This window comes from Passer domesticus, chromosome 7, assembly GCF_036417665.1.
Source record: "Passer domesticus isolate bPasDom1 chromosome 7, bPasDom1.hap1, whole genome shotgun sequence".
Taxonomy (NCBI): domain Eukaryota; kingdom Metazoa; phylum Chordata; class Aves; order Passeriformes; family Passeridae; genus Passer; species Passer domesticus.
The window spans coordinates 41714236-41735069 of record NC_087480.1 but is presented as its reverse complement, the minus strand read 5'-3'; the positions used below and the strand labels follow the sequence as shown (position 1 = coordinate 41735069).

The 20834-nt window shown below is 43.9% G+C and overlaps 2 protein-coding genes across 9 annotated transcripts in view; one reads left to right on the top strand and one right to left on the bottom strand.

Annotated features, from left to right (window-relative positions):
- Positions 1 to 7201, top strand: part of GPSM2 (G protein signaling modulator 2) — a 26596-nt gene extending 19395 nt beyond the window's left edge. For all 3 annotated transcript variants that reach the window (XM_064428000.1, XM_064428001.1, XM_064428002.1), the window contains 8 exons: positions 818 to 973; positions 1730 to 1838; positions 2240 to 2369; positions 2685 to 2752; positions 3698 to 3874; positions 4613 to 4775; positions 4916 to 5133; positions 6472 to 7201. In XM_064428000.1, the coding sequence (XP_064284070.1) occupies positions 818 to 973; positions 1730 to 1838; positions 2240 to 2369; positions 2685 to 2752; positions 3698 to 3874; positions 4613 to 4775; positions 4916 to 5133; positions 6472 to 6636 (1186 nt within the window). In that variant the 3' untranslated portion in view covers positions 6637 to 7201. The remainder of the gene's footprint in view (positions 1 to 817; positions 974 to 1729; positions 1839 to 2239; positions 2370 to 2684; positions 2753 to 3697; positions 3875 to 4612; positions 4776 to 4915; positions 5134 to 6471) is intronic.
- On the bottom strand, positions 3653 to 20791 carry CLCC1 (chloride channel CLIC like 1). Of its 6 annotated transcripts, none has more exons than XM_064428006.1 (12): positions 20634 to 20791; positions 18810 to 18965; positions 16993 to 17085; positions 16079 to 16186; positions 13533 to 13754; positions 12282 to 12422; positions 11078 to 11171; positions 9943 to 10040; positions 9716 to 9862; positions 8835 to 9116; positions 7966 to 8212; positions 3653 to 4757 (listed from the first exon to the last, which is right to left on the bottom strand). In XM_064428006.1, the coding sequence occupies exons 2-11, from the start codon at positions 18954 to 18956 to the stop codon at positions 7985 to 7987; spliced, it is 1560 nt and encodes a 519-aa protein (XP_064284076.1). In that variant the 5' UTR covers positions 18957 to 18965; positions 20634 to 20791; the 3' UTR covers positions 3653 to 4757; positions 7966 to 7984. The 6 variants fall into 6 exon arrangements, with proteins under 6 accessions (XP_064284076.1, XP_064284079.1, XP_064284080.1 ...); XM_064428009.1 differs by having other exon boundaries at positions 7966 to 8207; positions 8839 to 9116; XM_064428010.1 differs by having other exon boundaries at positions 18825 to 18965.
- Between the last annotated feature and the right edge of the window lie 43 nt (positions 20792 to 20834).

Genomic DNA, 20834 nt, shown 5'->3' with positions numbered 1-20834 from the left:
TTTGCTAGTTTAACTCTACAGCACTGCAAAGAAACTTTTAAATAGTTTCTTTGCAGTGCTGTAGACAGACATCTTTCACTGCTAGGCATTTATTCCCATTATTCTAAAAGCAGGCATTACTGTCTCAGCTCTTAGTGAGTTCTGGAATGATGTGAGTAGCTTTCCTACCCTGAGATGGGTGGCTGCCTCAGCTGTGCTCTCCAGCTGAGAGCTGGTGCACAACAACATCAATTTACATCCTCAGTCTGTATTTTCAAGCCAGACTTGCCTTGATCTCTGCACCACTAAGCAGTTGCTGCTGTACCTGGGAAAGTAAAAGCTTGGCAAAGATACAGTATAGGTGTTGTTAGCATCTGACTGGGATTTCAGAGCATGCCTGTTCTTAGGGAGAAAAGCCTCAGTACTGAGCAGATCCCTCTGAGCACTCCAATTCTTCTTGCCCAGCATGGCTAGGCTGGCTTGGTGGGTATAGGCCTGTCCTGCCCATGCTGATGGGAAAGTAGGTATTGTAACACTGGTATTAAACAGTGCAACCTGTCAGGGAAACTCCTACAAATTATTAATGAAGCAGTAAATTAAAAGATGCTGTTTGAGGAATCAGCCTGCTCTCTAATGAAGTAGGTTTCAGTGGAGGGGAGTGGAAGACTTTACAAGTGTGAGATTGCAAGGGTTTACAGGACAGTAATTGATTAGCCGGTAATTTGCTAGCCTGCTGCCCCAATTTGTTGAAGTTGTGTAACTGATTTTAGTTGTGCACGTGCACTTCTGAAAGCTTCTCCTTGTGGTGGTTTCTGAGGTTTCTAACCCTCTCCTGCAGGAGGACACTGCAGCTGGCTCGGCAGCTGAAGGACAGAGCTGTGGAAGCGCAGGCCTGCTACAGCCTGGGGAACACCTACACTCTGCTCCAGGACTATGAGAAAGCAATTGACTACCATCTCAAACACCTCGTGATTGCTCAGGAGCTACATGACAAGTAAGCCCTCAGAGATTGTTTAATGTATGTGTGACACTCAGCAAATCCTGTTACCTTCAATTCTGCTGTTACTGTTCCCCATGTGACAGCTGCATTAATGTGAATTCCCCCAATGCCGGGCTTTGGTTTTCATATGGAAAACGAAAATTACTCATAATGGTACTGCAGCTAATGAGTCTGAGATGAAAGACAAATTGATGAATGACTGTTTCTACATAATCTCCTGTCAGCACGTCTGTGTAAATTAAGGAAAAGCAGATCTGTCTTTCATGAGTTCATTATAGTAATTCACCCTACTTTCAAAAGAATCTGTGTTCTACTTGCCCATGAGGTAATATAGGAAGGGATGGGGGAAGGAGAGTAACACAGCAGCAAGTAATGTTTACATTACAGTACTGATTTCTGAGGCCTTTTTTATAGTGTCAAGTGCAACCATAATTTTTTGCAACATTTAAATGTACCCTCTTCTTAAGTCAGTAAGAATACGGAGGACTAATAAGGCATGCAAAGTAGGTTATACAATGTCCCATGCTTACAAAACTAACTTGTTTGATGTGAGCTTAAAAATTAAAATTTTTAATTAAATTTGTTCATATTTGTTTATAACCAGATCACTCTCCTTTAAATAAAAAAATTTAGTATGTGATGATTGCCTCCATTTTTTTGGCCCAGCAAGTGACTTTGTCAGTGCTGTGGAAACCTGACCTCTGGTGTTCCGCAGGTAGAGGTGTAATTGCAAATGTGTGTTGCTTTCAGAATTGGGGAAGGAAGAGCATGCTGGAGTTTAGGGAATGCTTATACTGCTCTGGGAAATCATGACCAAGCCATCCATTTTGCAGAAAGGCACCTGGAGATTTCAAGAGAGGTATGATTTCATACTCCCACTGTTGGCTGTTGGTTTTTGCTCTCACTCACAGAGGTGTTATGGAGGTGTGTTCATGCATCTGATTTTGAGCGATGGAATGCATTCTCAGTTATTCCTGAGGCAGCTGATTCCAGGTTATTTCAGCCAGTCAGCTCCCTAGTCCTAGTGTCACCACACACAACGTCATCATGGACTCCAAAGTTGGTGGCCTAGCTGAGATTATTTTAGCTTTTTATGTTACCTGTTAGTTGTTACTTCTTTAAAAAGATGTTCTCAGTCTTCAACCAGGAAAACTTTTTCAGCCTTTTCCTCTCAGAACTCATGGGGACAAGGATTGCTTTAATGTTATACATGTGAGTATTTGTTAAGGTAATACAACTGCTTATTTTATTTGCTTGAAGGTAGGAGACAGAAGTGGAGAACTCACTGCCAGACTTAATCTCTCAGATCTTCAAATGGTTCTTGGATTAAGCTACAGCACAAACAACTCCATGATGGCAGAAAGCCACGCAGTGGAAAACAGTTTGAATGGTATGTGCCTCTTTCTGAAGTAGTCTCCAAACAGAGAACATAAAAAAGAATCTCATTTGAGTTCTTTACTGAGTTGGGGTTGAGTATGCAAGTTTGCTTGGTTTTCTCCCCCACAGCTACAAAAGGTTCTTGCGGTATTGGAGCCCTTCAGCACCTCCTTTTCTGGAGGGTTTATATTGTGAATCACAGGTTACTGCTTAGTTTCTTCATGTGTTCTAATTGTGTCTGTGTCTTGGACCTTAGATGAGTACAGCCACAGCTTGTCAAGTGACACCACAATTTTTAATGATAAAAAGATGAATTTGTCTCTTGAAGGTGGCAGACCAAGAGGACGCCGTTACAGCATGGAGAACATGGAACTTATGAAATTAACACCAGAAAAGGTTGGCACTTTGCTGCTTTCTGTTCTGCTGCTGAGATTGAAGTGAAACATTTCTGAGTGTGTGCTGATGTGCCATTTGCCTCCCTTTTTAATTTAGTTGATCATAGGAGCTCCATAACAGCCGGTCTCACAATACTAACAAATAATACTTTTTATCATATAGGTAACAGCATGTGATATTACAGGTGATAGCTGTAATGGCTTGTTGGAAGCCTGCTTTATTCCCTGCACAAATGAGAAAGAATGGGTTTCTATAATGAGCATCAAAGGAATTTTTGTCTCTTTATAGAGATGGGTTGAGGTTGCAGCATGAAAGTAATTCAGAATAAAATTCCTAAGCTTTAGCTTAGCTCTTCTGAGCACTTTTTCTTTGGTTACAGTAATTTTATAGGGGCTTAAAATACATGCTGTGTTTTTCACTTTGAGATTTCAACCAACTTGCAAACCATCAGAAGCTTCAAACTCCCATCTTGAGTAAGGATGCTATTTCAGAAATGTTACAGCTGAGTCACAGGCAAAAGAACTTCCCCCCCAAGCTCAGAAATCTTTTGGCAATGGGAGTTCCCAATTAAAATCCTTGTATCAGTCTATGAGAGATTTCTTTTACATTCTGCCTTTCAACACTGGGCTGGCAATTCTGCATGAACGATTCCAGTGGCAGACTGAAATTGATATTTTTCCCTCCACACTGGGATATCTAATTCCAGTCTCTTCAAGTAAGGCAAAGCCTGTTATGTTAATCAATAAAATCTCAAAGCATGTGCAGTCAGTACAGCTGAAGTCAGCACTGGTGCTCAAGAGCCTCTTTGGGTACATCCTTGTGGCTGCAAGAACAAAATAGTGTAAAGCTGCCTCATTTTGGGGAGGAAGAGCAGCAGCAAGTAAGAGGTAACAGTACTGGTAAGTAAAATCAAAAGGCTTTATTTTCTGACTCTTGTTTTCTTAGGTTCCAAACTGGAACAGTGAGATTCTTGCTAAACAGAAACCACTGGTTGCCAAAACTTCAGCAAAACTTCATTTTGTAAATCGACTAAAAGGCAAAAAGTACAAAAATGGCACCACCTCCAAAGTTTTGCAGGATGCCAGTAACTCCATTGATCATCGACTTCCAAACTCTCAGAGGGTAGGTGTGGTGAGCTCATGGCCCTTACTCATCTTTGTGTGATCAGAATTGTGGAAAACACCTTCCTGGAGCCTGTTCAATTTAACCTGATTTAAACACTGTGGCTCTAAACTGATGCAGAATCTGTCATTCTACAGCTCTCTTAGGCGTAGTGCCACCTTTAAGATTTTCCTACTATTGAAATATTTTATTTGTGGTGGATTTTTTTGAAGTTAGAAATAAAATTTGCAAGCTGTCTAAGTCTCTTCTAGACCTTACTTCTCCAAACTTAGCAAAATTTAGTTTTTCTGATTCAGGCAGTGGGAGGGATCTTGGACACACTTTTTAGGGTATTACACTCCTGAGAGAAGTCAGTTCAAAATAAAAGAACTGAGTCATTTGGTCATAGACCTGAGGAGACAAGGGTAACTGTTCAATGCTGGTCTTGTTTCTTCTTCCTCTCATAGGCATTTGGGGTTTTCTTGGATTAATGGCTGAGGAGGAATAACTCCCATTTTACATGATCAGAGCACTGTTTCTTTCCATTTCAGAGAATGAGACATTTCTAATGTATTTCACTCTCCAAAATGCTGCCCTAGCATTACCATCTCTGGCTATAGAAATAGTTGACTAAAAAAAAATTTTATTTAATAAATTTAAGATATGTAAATATCAAGCATATCACTGGACTGAAACTCTGATGCAGTTGTCCCAGCTGTAGGCACTCTAAGGTCAAACCCTAAATTCTCTCCTTTTCAGAAAAGCAGCCGTGAGACAATGGCAGATGAAGGGTTCTTTGATCTGCTGAGTCGGTTCCAGAGTAACAGGATGGATGATCAGAGGTGCTGCTTCCAGGAGAAGAACAGGCTCTCAGCTCCTTCAGTGGCAACATCCTCCACTCCACCTAAAACGATGATAAAATGTAAATTTTTTACAGTAAAATCTGTATTTGACTCGAGTTTTTGCCAAATACTATTTTCAAAATGTATTTGCGTGCAAGACTCACTACAACAACGGATTTACTCCTAGGCTAACGTGACCTTGTTCTGTCTGTCCGGGCAGCCTTTTCCACGTCGGCGGTGTCCCCGCGCACGGACGAGTTCCTGGAGCTGCTGGCGAGCTCGCAGAGCCGCCGGCTCGATGACCAGCGCGCCAGCGTGGGAGAGCTGCCCGGGCTGCGGCTGCGCCAGCGCGGCAGCCAGGCCCTGCTGGGCCACCTGGTGGCCAGCAGCAACAGGGACCTGGACGACGACTTCTTCGACATACTGATCAAATGCCAGGTAATGCGTAACAACCACAGCCAGCTTCTGGCCTGGGCCTCTACTGAGTTCCTGTAAGGAAGCCCCTCTGTGTTTTAAGAGATGTATTGATCTGACTGATAAGGAAGAATGTAAGAGAACAAAAGGTGAAGGTTGGGGTTTTTTAATTATCCAGTGTCTAGTAAGTATAATTTTGGTATTTACACCACAATAACTTAAAGTAAGGAATGCTTAAAAAGTGAACAAAAACAAGTGAGGCTATTGCAAGGAGTATGTAAAATGGTTTTGAAGTGTTTAGACCTGGCTTGCTAAGGAGGGCACCTGATACACCAGCAATCCTAATTTATCAACTGAAAGAATTTAGTATCCAGGGTTTTGGTGGTAAGAGTGGTCATCATTCCCATGAGGTTAAGTTTTAATGATAATTTATAGCAATATACAAGTGAAGTGACTGATTTTTAATTAGAGCATGTGCATATACCAGTTAGACCAAAATAAATTAAAAATAGTTGCTGGTTTGTCTGATTGGTTGGTAAGCAGCCAAAAATACAAAATTCAGATGCTGAGTTCTTCAAAGGTCAGTAAGTATGGTAGCCCGGCTGAGAAAGCAGCACCTGGAATTGAGTCTACAGTGACTGTTCATCAGCCTGCTGAAATAACCATGTTCTGTTACAGCAGCTCGTCTGTTTCCTTCTGTGAGTCAAGCAAAGAATCTAGAAATATTCTCTTTTAGGACTGGAAAAATATTTAATCTCCTCTGATCAGTATGGACTGCTTTAAACACAGAAGGGCTGCTGCCTTTGAGCCTTTTTGTCTCAAGGGTGCCTGTCCCAGGCCCACCCACCACTGAAAGGTGTGCTGCTCCTCCTGTGCCCAGCCCAGCAGGTTCTACTCTGTAACCTTGGCATTAAAGTGTACCCAGCTGCACAGAGTGGAGGCAAGGGAGTGCCTTCCCAAATCTCACACCACTACAGCCATTTTTTAGTCCCTGTGTAAGGAAAGGAAGACAATCATATATTCCTGGTATATGAGACCAGAAACATCCTGTACTAATGCTAAAAAATCTCCTTCTGAACTACAGACACTTAAATCTCATTTTGCAATATGTCAAAGAACTGAACTGGGGGATCATTTTCAGACATATGGGACAAGTGGGTCAGAGGAACCATTTTAGTTACACTTGGACCCAATAATTTCATTTAGCAAGTTTAACTTGAAACAAAACTTTTATAAATTAAATCTCCCTACCAGCTTTAAATCTGCCAGCAAAAGGTTTTAGTAGTTTTTTCACTTAGTAGTGTTCACTTACTCCATATCTTCCTGTAAATATGCAGTGTTTATTGCTTGGTCTGTCTGCAGGGTTCCAGACTGGATGATCAGAGATGTGCTCCTCCAGGAGCTGCCAAAGGCCCCACTGTACCAGATGAGGATTTTTTCAGCCTGATTTTGCGCTCACAAGCGAAGAGAATGGATGAGCAGAGAGTCCACTTACCCTCAGCTATAAAGGGATCCAACTCCAGCTGAAGACCCCAGAAGTATGTACAGCAGCATCCTAGGGATCATTCTGGTTTGCTGGAAGAGCACACTTGCCTTTTTTAAGATGACTACAATGAGTAGCTCTGTGTCCTTTCTCCTGATTTTTCACAGAAATAGCAGCAGCATCGCCCTGGTGAGCAGCAGTTCAGAGCTGCTTGCACTTGGCAGCTGCTTTCAGAGCAGTGTCTGAGGTACTGGTTCTGTGTCTCCTTATTTGCCTCTAGTCTATCAAAATTACTACGACTTTTTTTTTCTCTGTCAATTCTCTCATTGCTCATTACTGGATTCTACCACTGTCTCAATCTAGTGAAAGACTTAAAATTTTATGTTCTTTTTAAAGAAAATTTGATTTCCGCCCCTGATTTGTACTTCCTGAAAAAAAAGTTCTGTTTTCTTTTATACTTTTTTTTAAAAAAATGATTTAAAAAAAAAGAAGAAATAGCTTTAGTATTTAGTCTCTTTGCAGAAACACAGTTTGGAAGAAACAATAATTTCTATAAAAAATGAAACCATAGTTTTAATTCTGTTTAATAAAAAATAGTTTTTTCAAGCATTATGGTTTTTTGGTAATATTTAGCTAACTGCTTCCTACATTAGTTCTGCAATCAGGAGAAGTTTTCAAGAAGTACTTACTTTCAAGAAACAGCTGCTCATGCTGCTCTGCAGCGTGTGAGATGCACCAGGGAATCCCAGGGGTGGTGGGCCTGGGGCAGTACCTGCAGCACCCCAACTTCCAGAGCCACACACAGGAAATGCACAGCTGCTGCTTCCTGTACCTGAGCTCAGCTCCTCTCCAGCTCTGGCTAAAGATGAGCCAGGCTGGGGGAGTTCTGGGGAACAACCACTGGGATGTCCATCCCCAGGGCAGCTCCTGCTCCTGGCCCTGTTCAGCTCTGAACTGCCTAAAAACCACCTGCTACAACACTGGGGTCTCACTCTCTGCAGATCATTACACCAGGAGGAAATGCATCAGCTGTCCTAAAACTGACAACAAGCAAACTGATTTTAAAGAACATAAACCCAAAGACAGACCTGAGACATCTGAACTGGGAATTAGCATTATGGGAATGACTCAAAACTTATTACACAAACCTGATTTCCACCAAGCAGCAACACTCCAGAAGCCTGTTTTTTTTTCTGGCCACTTAAAGGTGTATCATCTTACCTAACACTTTTATTTCAGATTCCAGACAGAGTACCCTCTCCCAGATTTGACATTCCCACCTAACAGCTTACTGATGTTCTTCTCTCTCCTACACTTGAGAATGAGAGCAGAATTATCAAGTACATGACAAGTAAAGATTAGACAAAACTTACAGCAGAGCTTGGGTCTTCCTTAGTCTCTTTCCTGGGAGTCATGTAAAACACTCTCTTTCTTCTCTTCACACGGCTCCTCAGCAGAACTTTTCCCTTCTAGGTTTTTATTAGGGTCACAGTTTTCTCCAGTCTCTTCCTCTACTTTGCCTGTCTCCTGTTTTTGCTGCTCAAGTGCAGCTTCCGCAGTAAGGTTTTCAGCTTTGAGAGTTTCAAGTCTATGAACTTCAGATTCAGTGTGCAACCTGTTCTGCAAAAAATTAATAATAATCTATTAATTAAGCAATCAAAAGGGACAGCATCTATTGTTTCACGTGCATCCCAGCTAAAGGGGTAGGGCTCACCCAAAGCATGATGGGCATTTTTTTCCCTCGGGAAACAAAACATGTAAATAAGCCAAATATAAAGTATAAATCTGTTCTGAATTTTCTATAGTTTACAGGGAGTCAGCACTGCTTTTTTCCTCCACATTTCTTCTGTGGGTTATCATGACTGCCCAGACTGACAGACATACTGATCTCTCAAAACTGAAGCTGTCTTTACCATAAAGAGTTTTAATTCAGTATTTTCTTGCCACAGTTAGCCATTGCAAGATATTTTTCCAGAAGAAACACATCCAAGACACCTTTATCAAACTGTTCCATAGGGGAACGTGTGGCTCTGTAGCTCCTCTCTCCCCAGATCTGGGTTTAAGCGTGTTGGTTAAATGTGTCATAGCAGGTGCCACTGCAATCTGCTCAGTTTAATGCCAGCTCCCAGAGCTCCAGCAGACGCCTCAGGTTGTGCTCTGTGGGACCCCAATCCCTGTGGGACCCCAATCCCCGTGGGCCCCTGGTACCTGTGGGACCCCAGTCCCCGTGGGACCCCGGTACCTGCGTGTCCGGCTCGTCGCTGGCGTGTGCCGTGTCCGCGCTCCTGCGGCTGCCGCCGGCTCTCAGCCTGGGGAGAGGCCTCGTGGCAGCGTCCCCTCTGTCCTGGTGGCCTCTGGGCACAAACGGCTGCTGCTGCACATAGTACTCCTCTGCTGGCCTCCCATCGTACTGCCCAAAGGCTATCTGCTCCTGCTCACCAGCAGGCAGAGGAAGACTCTTCTTCTGAGAAGACCTTAAGTATCTTAATGCAGATACTGATGATCCAGCACCATAGCAGAAAGTCTGGAGGAGAGGAAAAAACCCCAAACTGAGCAAAACACCAAATATCTGCACCCTATGGTTTTCACAGATGTCCTGTCATATATCTGAAAGACCCTGAAGGAAAAGCTCAGGTGAAGAGAACAGCTCCAGCTCAAGCTTCCTCCAGTCTGAGCACGCTGCAGGAACTGCCAGGCTGGATGCAGTTCAGTGTCAGTGCTACATTAAAGATGTTTAAAGCTCAAACTCAATGCCTTCGTGTTAAATGCCAACTACACACATCACAATGTAATGATTCACAGAAGAAATGGGAACTAAGGTGAAGTAAACTGTCAGGGACCCTAAGATTTTAAGCAGTTTAATGCTACTATATCCCACTTGGGGAGTGGGAAAGGAATACAGTTTGAATACAAAACTTGGCTCTTTTAATTCCTAGAACAACAGTAGTATGAAGCCTTTGTCAAGAAAAAATTCCCTTGCAGAAGTAATTTCTTTGTGCTAAGAAATCTGTTCAGTTGTACAAATGAGATATATTAATATAATAGACAATACTTAAATATAAGCACATTTAATATTTAAAAAATAAAACGGAGTTTGTAAACGTAAGATGAATGTATACAAACCAGGACACCCAGAGCCATCGTAATGAGCACTGGAACCTGCAGAATTAACGGTATCTCCTTCATAAGTGCCTTGATGAATTCACCAATACCTTGTCCTATGTCCTTCAAAGGCTCAGTTACAAAGTTGGTGAAAGTTACTGCCAAGGCCTAGAAAATAAACAGAAGACCAGGGTTGTCACACAAACAACAACCGAGGCCTTGGCAGTCCCTTTGGGCTTGGCACATACCTTTGATGGTGGAACCATATAAACAGGATTTACAAGCAGAATCTCATAATACTTCTTACAGGGATCATCCTGAAACGTCCACGTACTTCGAAGCCATTCTGAAGTCAAAGCAAACACATATTATTACAACTTTTTAAGAAGATATTTTGTGGCACAGCAGCAATACAGAAAGGAGCATTTTGGTTACAGATGTAAGAGAACTCTTCTACATCGGTTCAAAACTGAGATTTATTTTTACACATCTGAGATTGGCTTGGCAGTACAGGGGGATGCAGGAAGGGGAGGAAAGGCTGGAAACAAAGAGAAGAACCTGAAGTTTTCCCACGTATAATCAAGAAAGCTCTTTATGGTGAGATAGTTCCCAGAAGGCTCAGGGAAAAAAGTCTCATCTGTGGAGAGTATGAACTTGCACACTGTGTTCACAGCTACTGACACAGCAGTAACACTGTGTTATTGCCCATCGGCCAGTCTGCAGGGAGATTGAAATTGTCTACTTTGCTTGCTGGATTCAAGGGTCTCTTTTAGTTACCAGCAGGAAGTCTTACTTCTTAAGAGAACTTTTACATTATAAGTAAGTGATTAATGACATCAGTGTTTCTGTAGTTCGGTTTTACTGCAGTCAGAACATAAATCATTGACTTGTAATAAAAAACAACAGTCAAGAAATTACACAGGGAAGACCATAACAAGCACTCTAAGAGCTGCCACCCTTCATCTACCTGCTATAGCACTGGAGAGAGATAACAGCCAATAAAAAAAATCAGCTTTCTCTGTACAGCACTAACACCTGAATAAACAATTACAGATCCAATTCCTGAAATCATAGGCCTGATACATGAAAAAAATCCTTGTCCTGAACTCTGCCTGCCTGTCTTTAGTAAACAGCACTGAATGGTACTGGAGAAACAGGTAAGTTACAAGACAAAGTAACACCATGACATATCCCAAGTACAGCTGTCATCAGCTCTCCTCCCAAGGCCTAGAAAACAAAATCTTATGGAATGGGAAAAGGGTAAAACCATGTAATCATGTATTGAAGAGAATTCCCATGAAGAAATCTGAGTATCCTGGGATACTATGGATTGATATTTTGCGATCTTAACTACTACTGCAAAGTACCAAGACAAGAACTCACCCACGAGACTTCCATACCACTCCAGCTTCTCTGCACAGACCTTGTCAAACTGCTCCATCTTGGCCATCTCTGCCTGGTGCTGAGCGAAGGCCAGCTGCAGGGAAACACACCCTGAGGGCTGCAGCCAGGAGTGCTGCTCCTCAGCCATCCCTGCTGCTCTCAGCAGCCTTGGGAGAGTTCCCCACATCAATGAGGATTTCCCCCTTGTCCCCTTGTAATGACAATTCCCCATGTAATATGTATTTAGAAAAGTTTACTGCCTAAACAACCTAATGGAGTTAAATTCTAAGAACTTCCTAGGCATGGACAAAACCCCTAAGATAATGGCTACCTCCAAGTTATTCTCCAAAAGGAGTCTGAATTGTCAAAGGACCAGACTCCAGTATTCAAAGATACAAGTTCAAGGCAAAAGTAAACTGATGACATATTTTCTTAAAATGTTTCTGTATAAGAGACACAGCTATCATGCAATTACTAGTTAAAACATCCTCTTTTTTTTCAAATAATTCCCATAAGAAATACTGTATTTATTATAGTTTTGCCTTACTGTTTGCAACTGATAATCAAAACAGAAAAATTCAAATCATCTGTTGCAAAACTGACATTCTTCAGTGCCTCAATCCAAGCCATTGGCACGGCATTCCAACCCCATGCCAGAGCCACTCTCCAGCACTCTGCCACCCCTGGGTCTGACAAGCTGCAGTTCAATCCCGATTGACAAGATGTGAGGGCAGATTTTGTGGCTGGGCTTTGATCTGGTATCCTAAATTCCTCCTCAATAAAACTGATCCGATTGTATAATCAGCCACTTAGTAATCATTAATGAGGCATTTATCTGGTCTATCACATGAAACAGTTTCTACCAGGGAATCTTAAGGAAAAAACTCCCCTGAATATATTTCTGTATACCTTTTCTACCCAGCTGCTTTAGTCAGAGGTTACATCTGCCTTGCCCATGTAGTGATATCAGAGTTCTAGTGCTCTCTGAATTATGTGCACCTCTACAGCAGAATACAGTTGTCAGGGTTTCTTTTGTTCTTTACACCTAACACACCTACCAACATGCAAAAAAAATGTTTATCCCTTTTTTACTTTGCAGTTCATTAAAAGCTGTATGTAAACTAACCAAGGGAACTAAACAACATTAACTCCCTCATAACTGTGAAGTTCTAAGCCAAAGAGGCATTAAGATTACAGAACTTACCGTGTACAAGTAAAACCAGTTCCATACAAAACTGACGAGGAAAGTTAGAAATATAACATATTTCAGCTGGACAAAGCGAGCAACATACGTCCGCAGCTCTGTAGCCATGAGAGTTACAATGCACACCAAGCACAAGAGTAGCTGAAAAAGAAAAGAGGAAAAATTATGACCCAGATTTGGACCTTTCCAAGCTTACTGACAGTACACATGAAGAAACTTCCAACTTTTGTTTTTACTAATGTCATTTACATAGAATAGCTGAGGAGTTTTTCTTTGCTTCCCCAGCCCATGTGAGCAGCACAAGGCAAAACAGTTTTGTGGCAGTGCTAATATCCATCCCTGTCATAGCCTTACATTGCAGGTGCTCATTTGTTTCTTGTGGTATTTAGTTATTTCTTCCTTAGAATGTTTGTTACATTAGTGACCACACTATCAAATTGGTGTCAGCCAGTGCTTGAGCAGTTTGTGCCTGCTCTGAACCACAGAACAACTGATGACAACTCCTGCACTTTGGTAAAAAGACAAAGTTACAGTTTGGGTACCAGCAGCAAGACTTCAAAGAAGCAAGTGTCTTTCCACCTAAGGACCCCTATCAGAGGTTACTGACAGCCTGCTTTTGCCATCTGGCCTCCAGGGACCCCTCAAATCTAGACAAGCTACTTGCAAGATTATGTCAGCATAAAACACTGGCATATTCTGAATTGCAAAGATGTATTCAGAAAGCTTCAGCTTATTAGAGATCCTCAGCTTAGCACTTTATAATTCCCATAGTCATGCTCTCCTCTCCAACCCTATACAATTTTTTTCCACAAAATTTGCAAAAGACTCTGACCCATAGGAGTTTAAATATATACTTGTCTCAGTATATATTCCAACTCTTGGAGAAGCCAAGATTCAAGGACTACATGAACAAGAGACAAACATGGAAGATCTCTAATGCACGTCAGTTCTAGTGGTAAGAAAGTGCTAGAGCACAACGAGTCTGGCAGCACAGATATTAAAGACAAGAAAAAAAAAGCACACCAGGAAAAAAGCCCCAAATCAAAGGTACAATGGAGAACAGATGACCACAGCAATAAAAAACTTAAATTCCTTCTTAAAGCAAATACACCCTTCAGCAACCACAAAAAAATGAGTCACTAGAAGTATGATGGAAAGAATTGCTTTATCTGTGGAGTTAAGATGGTAATATTGACTAGCACAGAGAAACTGAAGAAAACAGCAATTAAAAGCAATAATCAATTCTCTTACCCAAAACAAATTATATAGATCAATTCCAAAGGTGTCTTCAAATCTCCAACGCCAAGCCTGATCATCATGGTGCTTAAAATTGACCAAAATATCACTCAGTGCCTCATCCAGGGCACCTGGCTGCCAGGCTTCCTCATTGACAAACCTGAGGATCTCCAAATACGTCTGTCGTGTAAGAATGATCTCAGCATCGTAATGGACTTGGCCCACATCCTCCCCAGGCTGAATGCAAAGTAAAGCAAAACAATGGTTAAAAGCTGCTTATTTGGAAACAGAAATGCATCCATAGGCCAAAACTGATCACATTCATTCCACCCACTGCAGGATGGAAACATGGGACAGGGGTCACACTGTAATTCTATAAACTTTTTGTTCATCTAAACTACAGAAAACACAATTCAACTGGTTTGTCATCTTTCAATTTTACAGAAAAAAAACCCTAAAAAAATAAACTATCTCACTTGTTACTAAGATTTCAGGACCAGTGCTCATTAACAAGGAATAATTATATATATACTATGTGTGCCTCAGTCAAAGCTGGATAATACAGATAGGAACTATTAAACACTAAAATAAGAAGTTTTACATTGCTAAATGTAATCTTCCTTATTTAACAGTAATTTTGCTTATTACTAAAGATCAATTCTTCTACCTCTGAATAAACAAAATCCAAAGACAATATAATAAAGTGCCCAGCCAACAACTAAAGTATCATGCAGCCACTCCCTCCAATATCCCTCCTGGTGGGGAGGAGAATGAGAAAAAAGGTAAACCTCATGAGCTGAGACAAGAACAGCAAACAAAATAAAAAGTGATGGTAATAATACTACAGTCATGAAAAGAGAGAAAGAAGGAAATAAAACCCAGATGAACAAGTGGGGCACAGTGCACCTGCTCCCCAGGCTGACCAAGCCCACCCTCCAGCAGCAGTGAGCCCCTCCCAGGAGCTCCCCCAGCTGATGCTGAGCACAGCACCACGGTCTGCAGGGGCCCTGGGGCAGCTCAGCTCAGCTCAGCTGCCCTGGCCACGCTCCCCCACAGCTCCTCCTGCACCTCTCGCTGCAGGCACCAGGCACGGAGAAGTCCTTGACTTAGAGAGAGCACCACTGAAACACCAGAGTGTTATCAACAGTGCACTCCCACTGAATCCAAAACACAGCACTGCACCAGCTACCAGGAACACAATTCACTCTACCCCAGCTGAAATCACTGCATGAGGAAAGTAATAAGGTGATTCTTATATGGAAACTCTAATAAGCTACTATTCCTTGATGGTTAGAATCACAGAATGGTTTGGGTAGGAAGTGACCTTAAAGATAATCTAGTTCCAATCCTCATGGTCAGGTACACCTCCCACTAGACCACACTGCTGAAAGCCCCATCCAGCCTGGCCCTAAATGCTTTCAGGGATGGGGCATCAACAACTTCTCTGGACAACTTCTTCCAGTGCCTCACAACTCTCAGAGCAAAGAATTTCTTCCCAGTATCTAAACCAAACCTCCTCTCTTTCAGTTTAAAGCCATTCCCCCTTGTCCTAGCATTGCACACCCCCATCAAAGGTCCCTCTTGTAGGCCCCCCTTTGGGTACTCAAAGGGTCTCTAAGGTCTCTTCAGAGCCTTCCCTTCCCCAGGCTGAACAGCCCAGCTCTCTCAGCTTGTTTTTGCAGGAGAGATGCTCCAGCCCTCTGATCATGCCTGTGGCCTCCTCTGGACTTGCTTCAACAGGTCCATGTTCCTCTCTGCACTGGGGACCCCAGAGCTGGACACAGCACTGCAGGCTGGGTGTCAGAGCAGAGGGGCAGAGTCCCCTCCCTGCCCTGCTGCCCACACTGCTTTGGATGCAGCCCAGGCTGCAGTTGGCTCTCTGGGTGGCAAGCTCACATTGCCAGGTTCACTGGCACTCCCCAAGTCTTTCTCCTGAGGGAGTCCCAGTCCATTCTCCACCCAAGCCTATTCTTCTTCCTGGCACTGCCCCATCAGGACCTTCACTTGGAATCACTGAACTTCATGAGTTTTGCATGGACCCCCTCTCAAGCCTGTCAGGGTCCCCCTGGCCAGCATCCCTTCCTTAGGGGTTTAATTCCATCTGGGCTTTAGCTTTCCTAACTTGATGCCTGCCCCTGCTTGGACAATCTCTCTGCACTTCTCCCAGGTTACCTGTCCTCACTTCCACCCTCTGCAGGTTAACATGGTAGACCTACAATACAGACCTTATAAATCTACAACAAACGACCCAAATCTGGCTCCTTCCAGTTTCCAACCATTAATGCGACCACAACAAGGTGTTCCTATAGCTGCATTCCAGCAACAAATGTTACAATACAATGAATTCACAAAGCCTTCCTTTGGATGCTTTACAGATCACGTGACAACTGTGTCTCCTCAGCAGTACAGGATGCACAAACTTCTATCATCTTTGCCATTCATTTCATTTCAAGTACACCAGTGTAATTACTCAATGCTTGGTAACTGTGAAAACTACATAAAGCAGCAATATGAATTCATTTTAATTAAGTATTTCTTTAAATGACTGTTCAAATACTTACAAGACCAAGTTTTCCACCTTCATTTAAAATCTTATTCAAGAACCGCTTAAAAATGTAAAAGCTACGGCTCTCCTGGGATTTGGCATTCCTCTTCTCACACTCTGCAATCTGCAATAGTGCAAAAGACACTTTAATTCACTTTGCTCAAACCAGCTTCTTCATAGGAGAGAAAAAACCCCAAATATACCAACACATTTAACAGGGGCACATTTCTTTAGTTTACAATGATTCCATGGTTAGTATGCCAGATAAAAAGCATATGCAGTTACTGAACACACTACTTTCCATGGAACTGGCCAGTACCAGATCTGCTAGTAATATTCAGATCCTGACTTCACTAAGGCTAGAAACAAATGCAAACATCTGGATCTCCTTACATTTTAAGGATGATTTACATTTGCATCAGGGAAAAAAAAGAGAGAATTGCCAAAAAATCGAAGTAACTAAAACAACATTAAAATGACACATATCCCGCTGGGTATCCAAAAGGCTGAGGGCAGTAAGGGCCCCAGCAGCCACACAAGCACCCCCACATCCTGGGAAGGGGTCAGACAGCAGCACCTGAGAGCTGCAGCTCTGCACATTGCCCTGGTCTGTGTGCCCACAACCCCTTAAAACCAAACAGGACTGAGTAGCTTGAGAACAGCATGGGGTAATCAGCACCACACCTTTAAACTGTTGACATTACCTACCTCCTATTGATTTTGTTACACCATAACACATGTCAGGAAACAGACCTTTGTAGGCAGAACAACAACTTGAATTCAAACCACTTCCAGTCTCTCCTCTGCCTAGAGGTTCCCCTTCCATAAAGAATGAATGATGCCAGCAAGGCACCCATTTGACACTATCCAGAAGAGCACCATCAGAAAGCACAGACTATAAAACATGGGGAAATATTCTGAAGAACAAACCTTGTGTTGCAAGGAATCTACCACCCTGGAACAACGTGAGACTTCAGCACTGACTGTATCCGCAGCCTCTTCCTCAGAGTCATGATAGTTTGGCTAGAATTAAAAAAAAGAAAACCATATTTTCAGACTCCAAGAATTTGACCAACATGCCCTGTTACACTTCTGCAGTCACGTCACTTTAGAAGGAGCAAAGGAGCTAAAAAGTGAGTACAGGTCTTTGCTGCTAATTCTCTCCCAGGGACACTGCAGTTACCTCTCTGCTGTTATTTTAGGCTCCAGCTGGAAAATTTCTTTATCTAAATGCATGCAGCCTTCAAAAGGTGAGGTCTTGCCTGTCCTCCCCCACTTGCCCTTTCCCCTCCTTCGAGTGCTGGCGATCCACAGAGTGCACCAGATTAGATAATGGCACTGGCTAAAAACTGACTCAGCAGGCAAAGGGGCAGTTTTCAGCCAGGTGAATTCCCAGTCCAGCTGGCAACACCACCAGCCAGACTGCAAGTAAACACAAACCCCATTTTGGGCTGCCTGCCTTTATCTGCTCCAGAGCACTCCACGGTTTCTGTCCATTGCTCAGACCCAGTCAGAGCAGAGCTGCAAACAACCACGTGTGCACACTGAGGGAAGCCTCCAAGAGGAAACACAACACACACCAACCAGTGAACTCATGCTGAAACAAAGTTTGGTTTGGAGGATTTGAGCAGCCCACACAGCCTGCCCACCTAAAAACTCTCTGCAGATCACAAAAGAAATCCTGAGAAGATGGACTAACACAAAGTAGTAATTTTTTTAGTCTAAGATGTAGTTCTATGTTTGTGGGAGACAACAATAAAGCTACTACTTTTTTATATAAAGCTGAAGCACCTGGGCTCCAGGCTCAAAGAGCCAAAGCTTGCTGCTGGATCTTAAGGATGCTAATGACTATCAGGTGGACCTGGAGAAGGTGGAGGTTGATGAGGAAAGCTGTGGAGAGCAACAACACACTCTGCATCTTTTAAGCTTCAGAAAATTATGCTCTGTAGTGTTTAAACAGTATTACTCCAGACTGTAAAACCAAACCTGAAAGCTGAATAATGGCAAAGATCAAGGGTGCCCTTACAACCACCTCCAGTTTACAGTGCCATGTGTGCACACATGCACAAGACAACCAACATGCATCTCATGGTATTTAGAGTCTGCTCCTCATACAAGACAGAGAAAATTCCTCTTCTTAGAACTGAGTTTTTTCCTAGTTCCATCTTCTCTTCTGTGTTAATGATTCATTAAAAGTACAGCACTCAATCCCTAGGCTGACCTTTCTTCTGAAAACTGAGGCCCGGCATTACAAAACACCATTAAAATTCACAATAGTCCCACACAAAAAATGGGAAACTAGTTCCTATTGCTGGGAAACTGATTGATTAAAATAAAATATAATAATTAACTTTAGCTCCCCCCAACTTTTATCAGTTAGGAACCTGATTTTCAAGATATTTAAGACTATACTTGAGAAATTAGCAAGAGCTGCTTAACCCAGAACTTCTCAGAGCAGTAACCTGTGGTGCCACAACCTGCATAAATTAGCACCACCTGTGAAAATACAAAAAACCTGCTTGATGTGACTTGATCTGAGTGCAACAGAAGCTCACCAGGGAAAGGTCCAGAGCTAATTACACTATTTTTCCCTTGCAACTTTAACCATGGACACAAAGACTTTTCTGTGTATAGATTCAACTACAACATAATAAGCCCTTAAAAACATTGTACTGCTATCATTATTTACTGTCACAGTTTAAAAGCAATCTTCCAACAGCACTTAGCTTTTTGGGAGAGACACACACCCTTTCTTTCTCTACCTTGTAAGGTCTTCTCATTGTTCCTGATGCTGCATCATAATTGAGCATATCCGTGGGGTCAATCCATTCATCTTCTTGAACTTTACAGCTCCCTATCAGCACGACTGCACACAACAGCGAAGGAAACAGCATCCTGTATCACTGAATAAAACAAGAAATTCAGGTATTTAGCTCAGGGTATAACATGCTGTATGAAAAATGACACAATCTTACATGAAAAAAACTAAAAGTGGAGCTTTTCAAAAACTCAGTTCCCCATTAAGCAGGTTTAAACTCACTTCTGTAATTCTTCAGAAGGAAAATGCTGACAATAATATGCACAATTAAACTGTATTATTTGAGTGGATCAATACCCCTGACTTTGTTACCAGCCGGTGTAGCACAGAGTTCAGTATTGCTAAATAGGATAAAACAGTGCAGAACTCCAGCACGCTTCACCACAAGGGCATTGTCTCAACACTAAAGCAAACTTTGCTGTCACATTAAGGGGAAGATTTGGCAGAAAAACTGCCCTTGCATTTCAGCTGTTCCTCGGACAGCAGAGGGGCTGGGAGTGGCTGTGCTTCGATTCTGAGGGATGGCAAATCCAGCACTGAAAAGGGAAGCACAGAGCCAGTGCAGCACCGTGGCTGCAGTCACAGTCAGTGAGGACCACCACAATCACAGTTCACAAACAGCGTGGCAGACACACTGTGAGCCTGGCCATGTCCAGCAGACTCTCCTGGCCACACCAGTCTGGAAACGCTCAACAACCCCTAGGGGAAAACACTGTAATTTGCCGAGCAACAGAAATGCTGGATTGCCGGTGATAAACACACCGTCTGTAGGAGCACATGAACACAAAAAATATCAGCAATAAACAGACAAAGAATACGTTCCAGTGGAAGAGGACTAAAAGCACAATCGCCAACAGCAGCTGGCTCTCTGAATCCCCTGAGGGAGCGCTCGGAGCTCGAGCCTTACCCAGCCGGCATTCCTACGGGGGAGGAAAAGGCACAGCCCGCCGACACAGCCAGCATACAAAGGGGCAGCCTCCTCTGACCTCCGCCCCTCTTAACCTCTATTTATATTGGTTTTTCTGAGGGAGGGTAAAAGGTAGAGTTTCAGTTGATGACACTTCATATTTAGGCGCAGCTTGAGTGACTTTAAAGCATGTACACGTCTTACTTCATCAGCACACGCTGGGGTGTGGAAAGTAATCCGTATATTTCGAGTTAACGGAGCACGTTCAGGTTTTGGGCGCCTTTTGGGTCACTCCTTTGGCTTAGTTCCCCTTGGCCGCATTGTTTTATAAAGAGCATGGCCGCAACACCTCCAGCCGCTCCATTAGCTTTGTTCCCTCTCTGAGAGCCAAACCCCGCGCTCCCTCAGAGATCCTGCTCCTAAGGGAGTAGGCAGCCTAGAGAACTACTGCCAACGCTAACACTGCCCCTTGCTGAACTTTGGTTTCGGTATCCCTTCACGAAGGGGCCAGCATGCCCGTCACGCGGAACTCACCTTGGCCAGCCTTGCAGGGACATCCCCGCCGGGCCCGGCGCCACGGCCTGGGCTCCTGGTGCGGCTCCGCCAGGCCCCGGCCCCGCTCCGGCCCGGCGCAGGCCGGCACTGCCGCCCGAGAGCTGCGGGAGCCGCCAGGGCCATACAGGAGCGGCTCCGCACGCCTCTCCCCCGCCTTCGCCTCCGTCACGTCGCAGCCGACACCGCGCTCCGCCGAGACGCGCAGCCCTCAACCCCTCCCCGCTCCTCCGCGCCCGACACCGCGCAGGCCCGGCCCGCCCCGCCCGCAGCCCCGCTCGCCACCCGCGGTACCTGAGGGGCCGCGGCGTTCCCGGCGTTCAGCCGCTGTGTTTACCCGCTGCGGGGCCGCCCCGCCGGCCGCTCCTCCCGGCGCCTCCGCTGCCCAGCCGGGGGCGGCTCCGCCCAGGAAGCGCCGCGGAGCAGCGGCCGCGGAGGCGCCGCTCGGGGCCGGCCCGGGGAGAGCGGCCCCGCCCCGAGCCCGGCTGCGAGCGG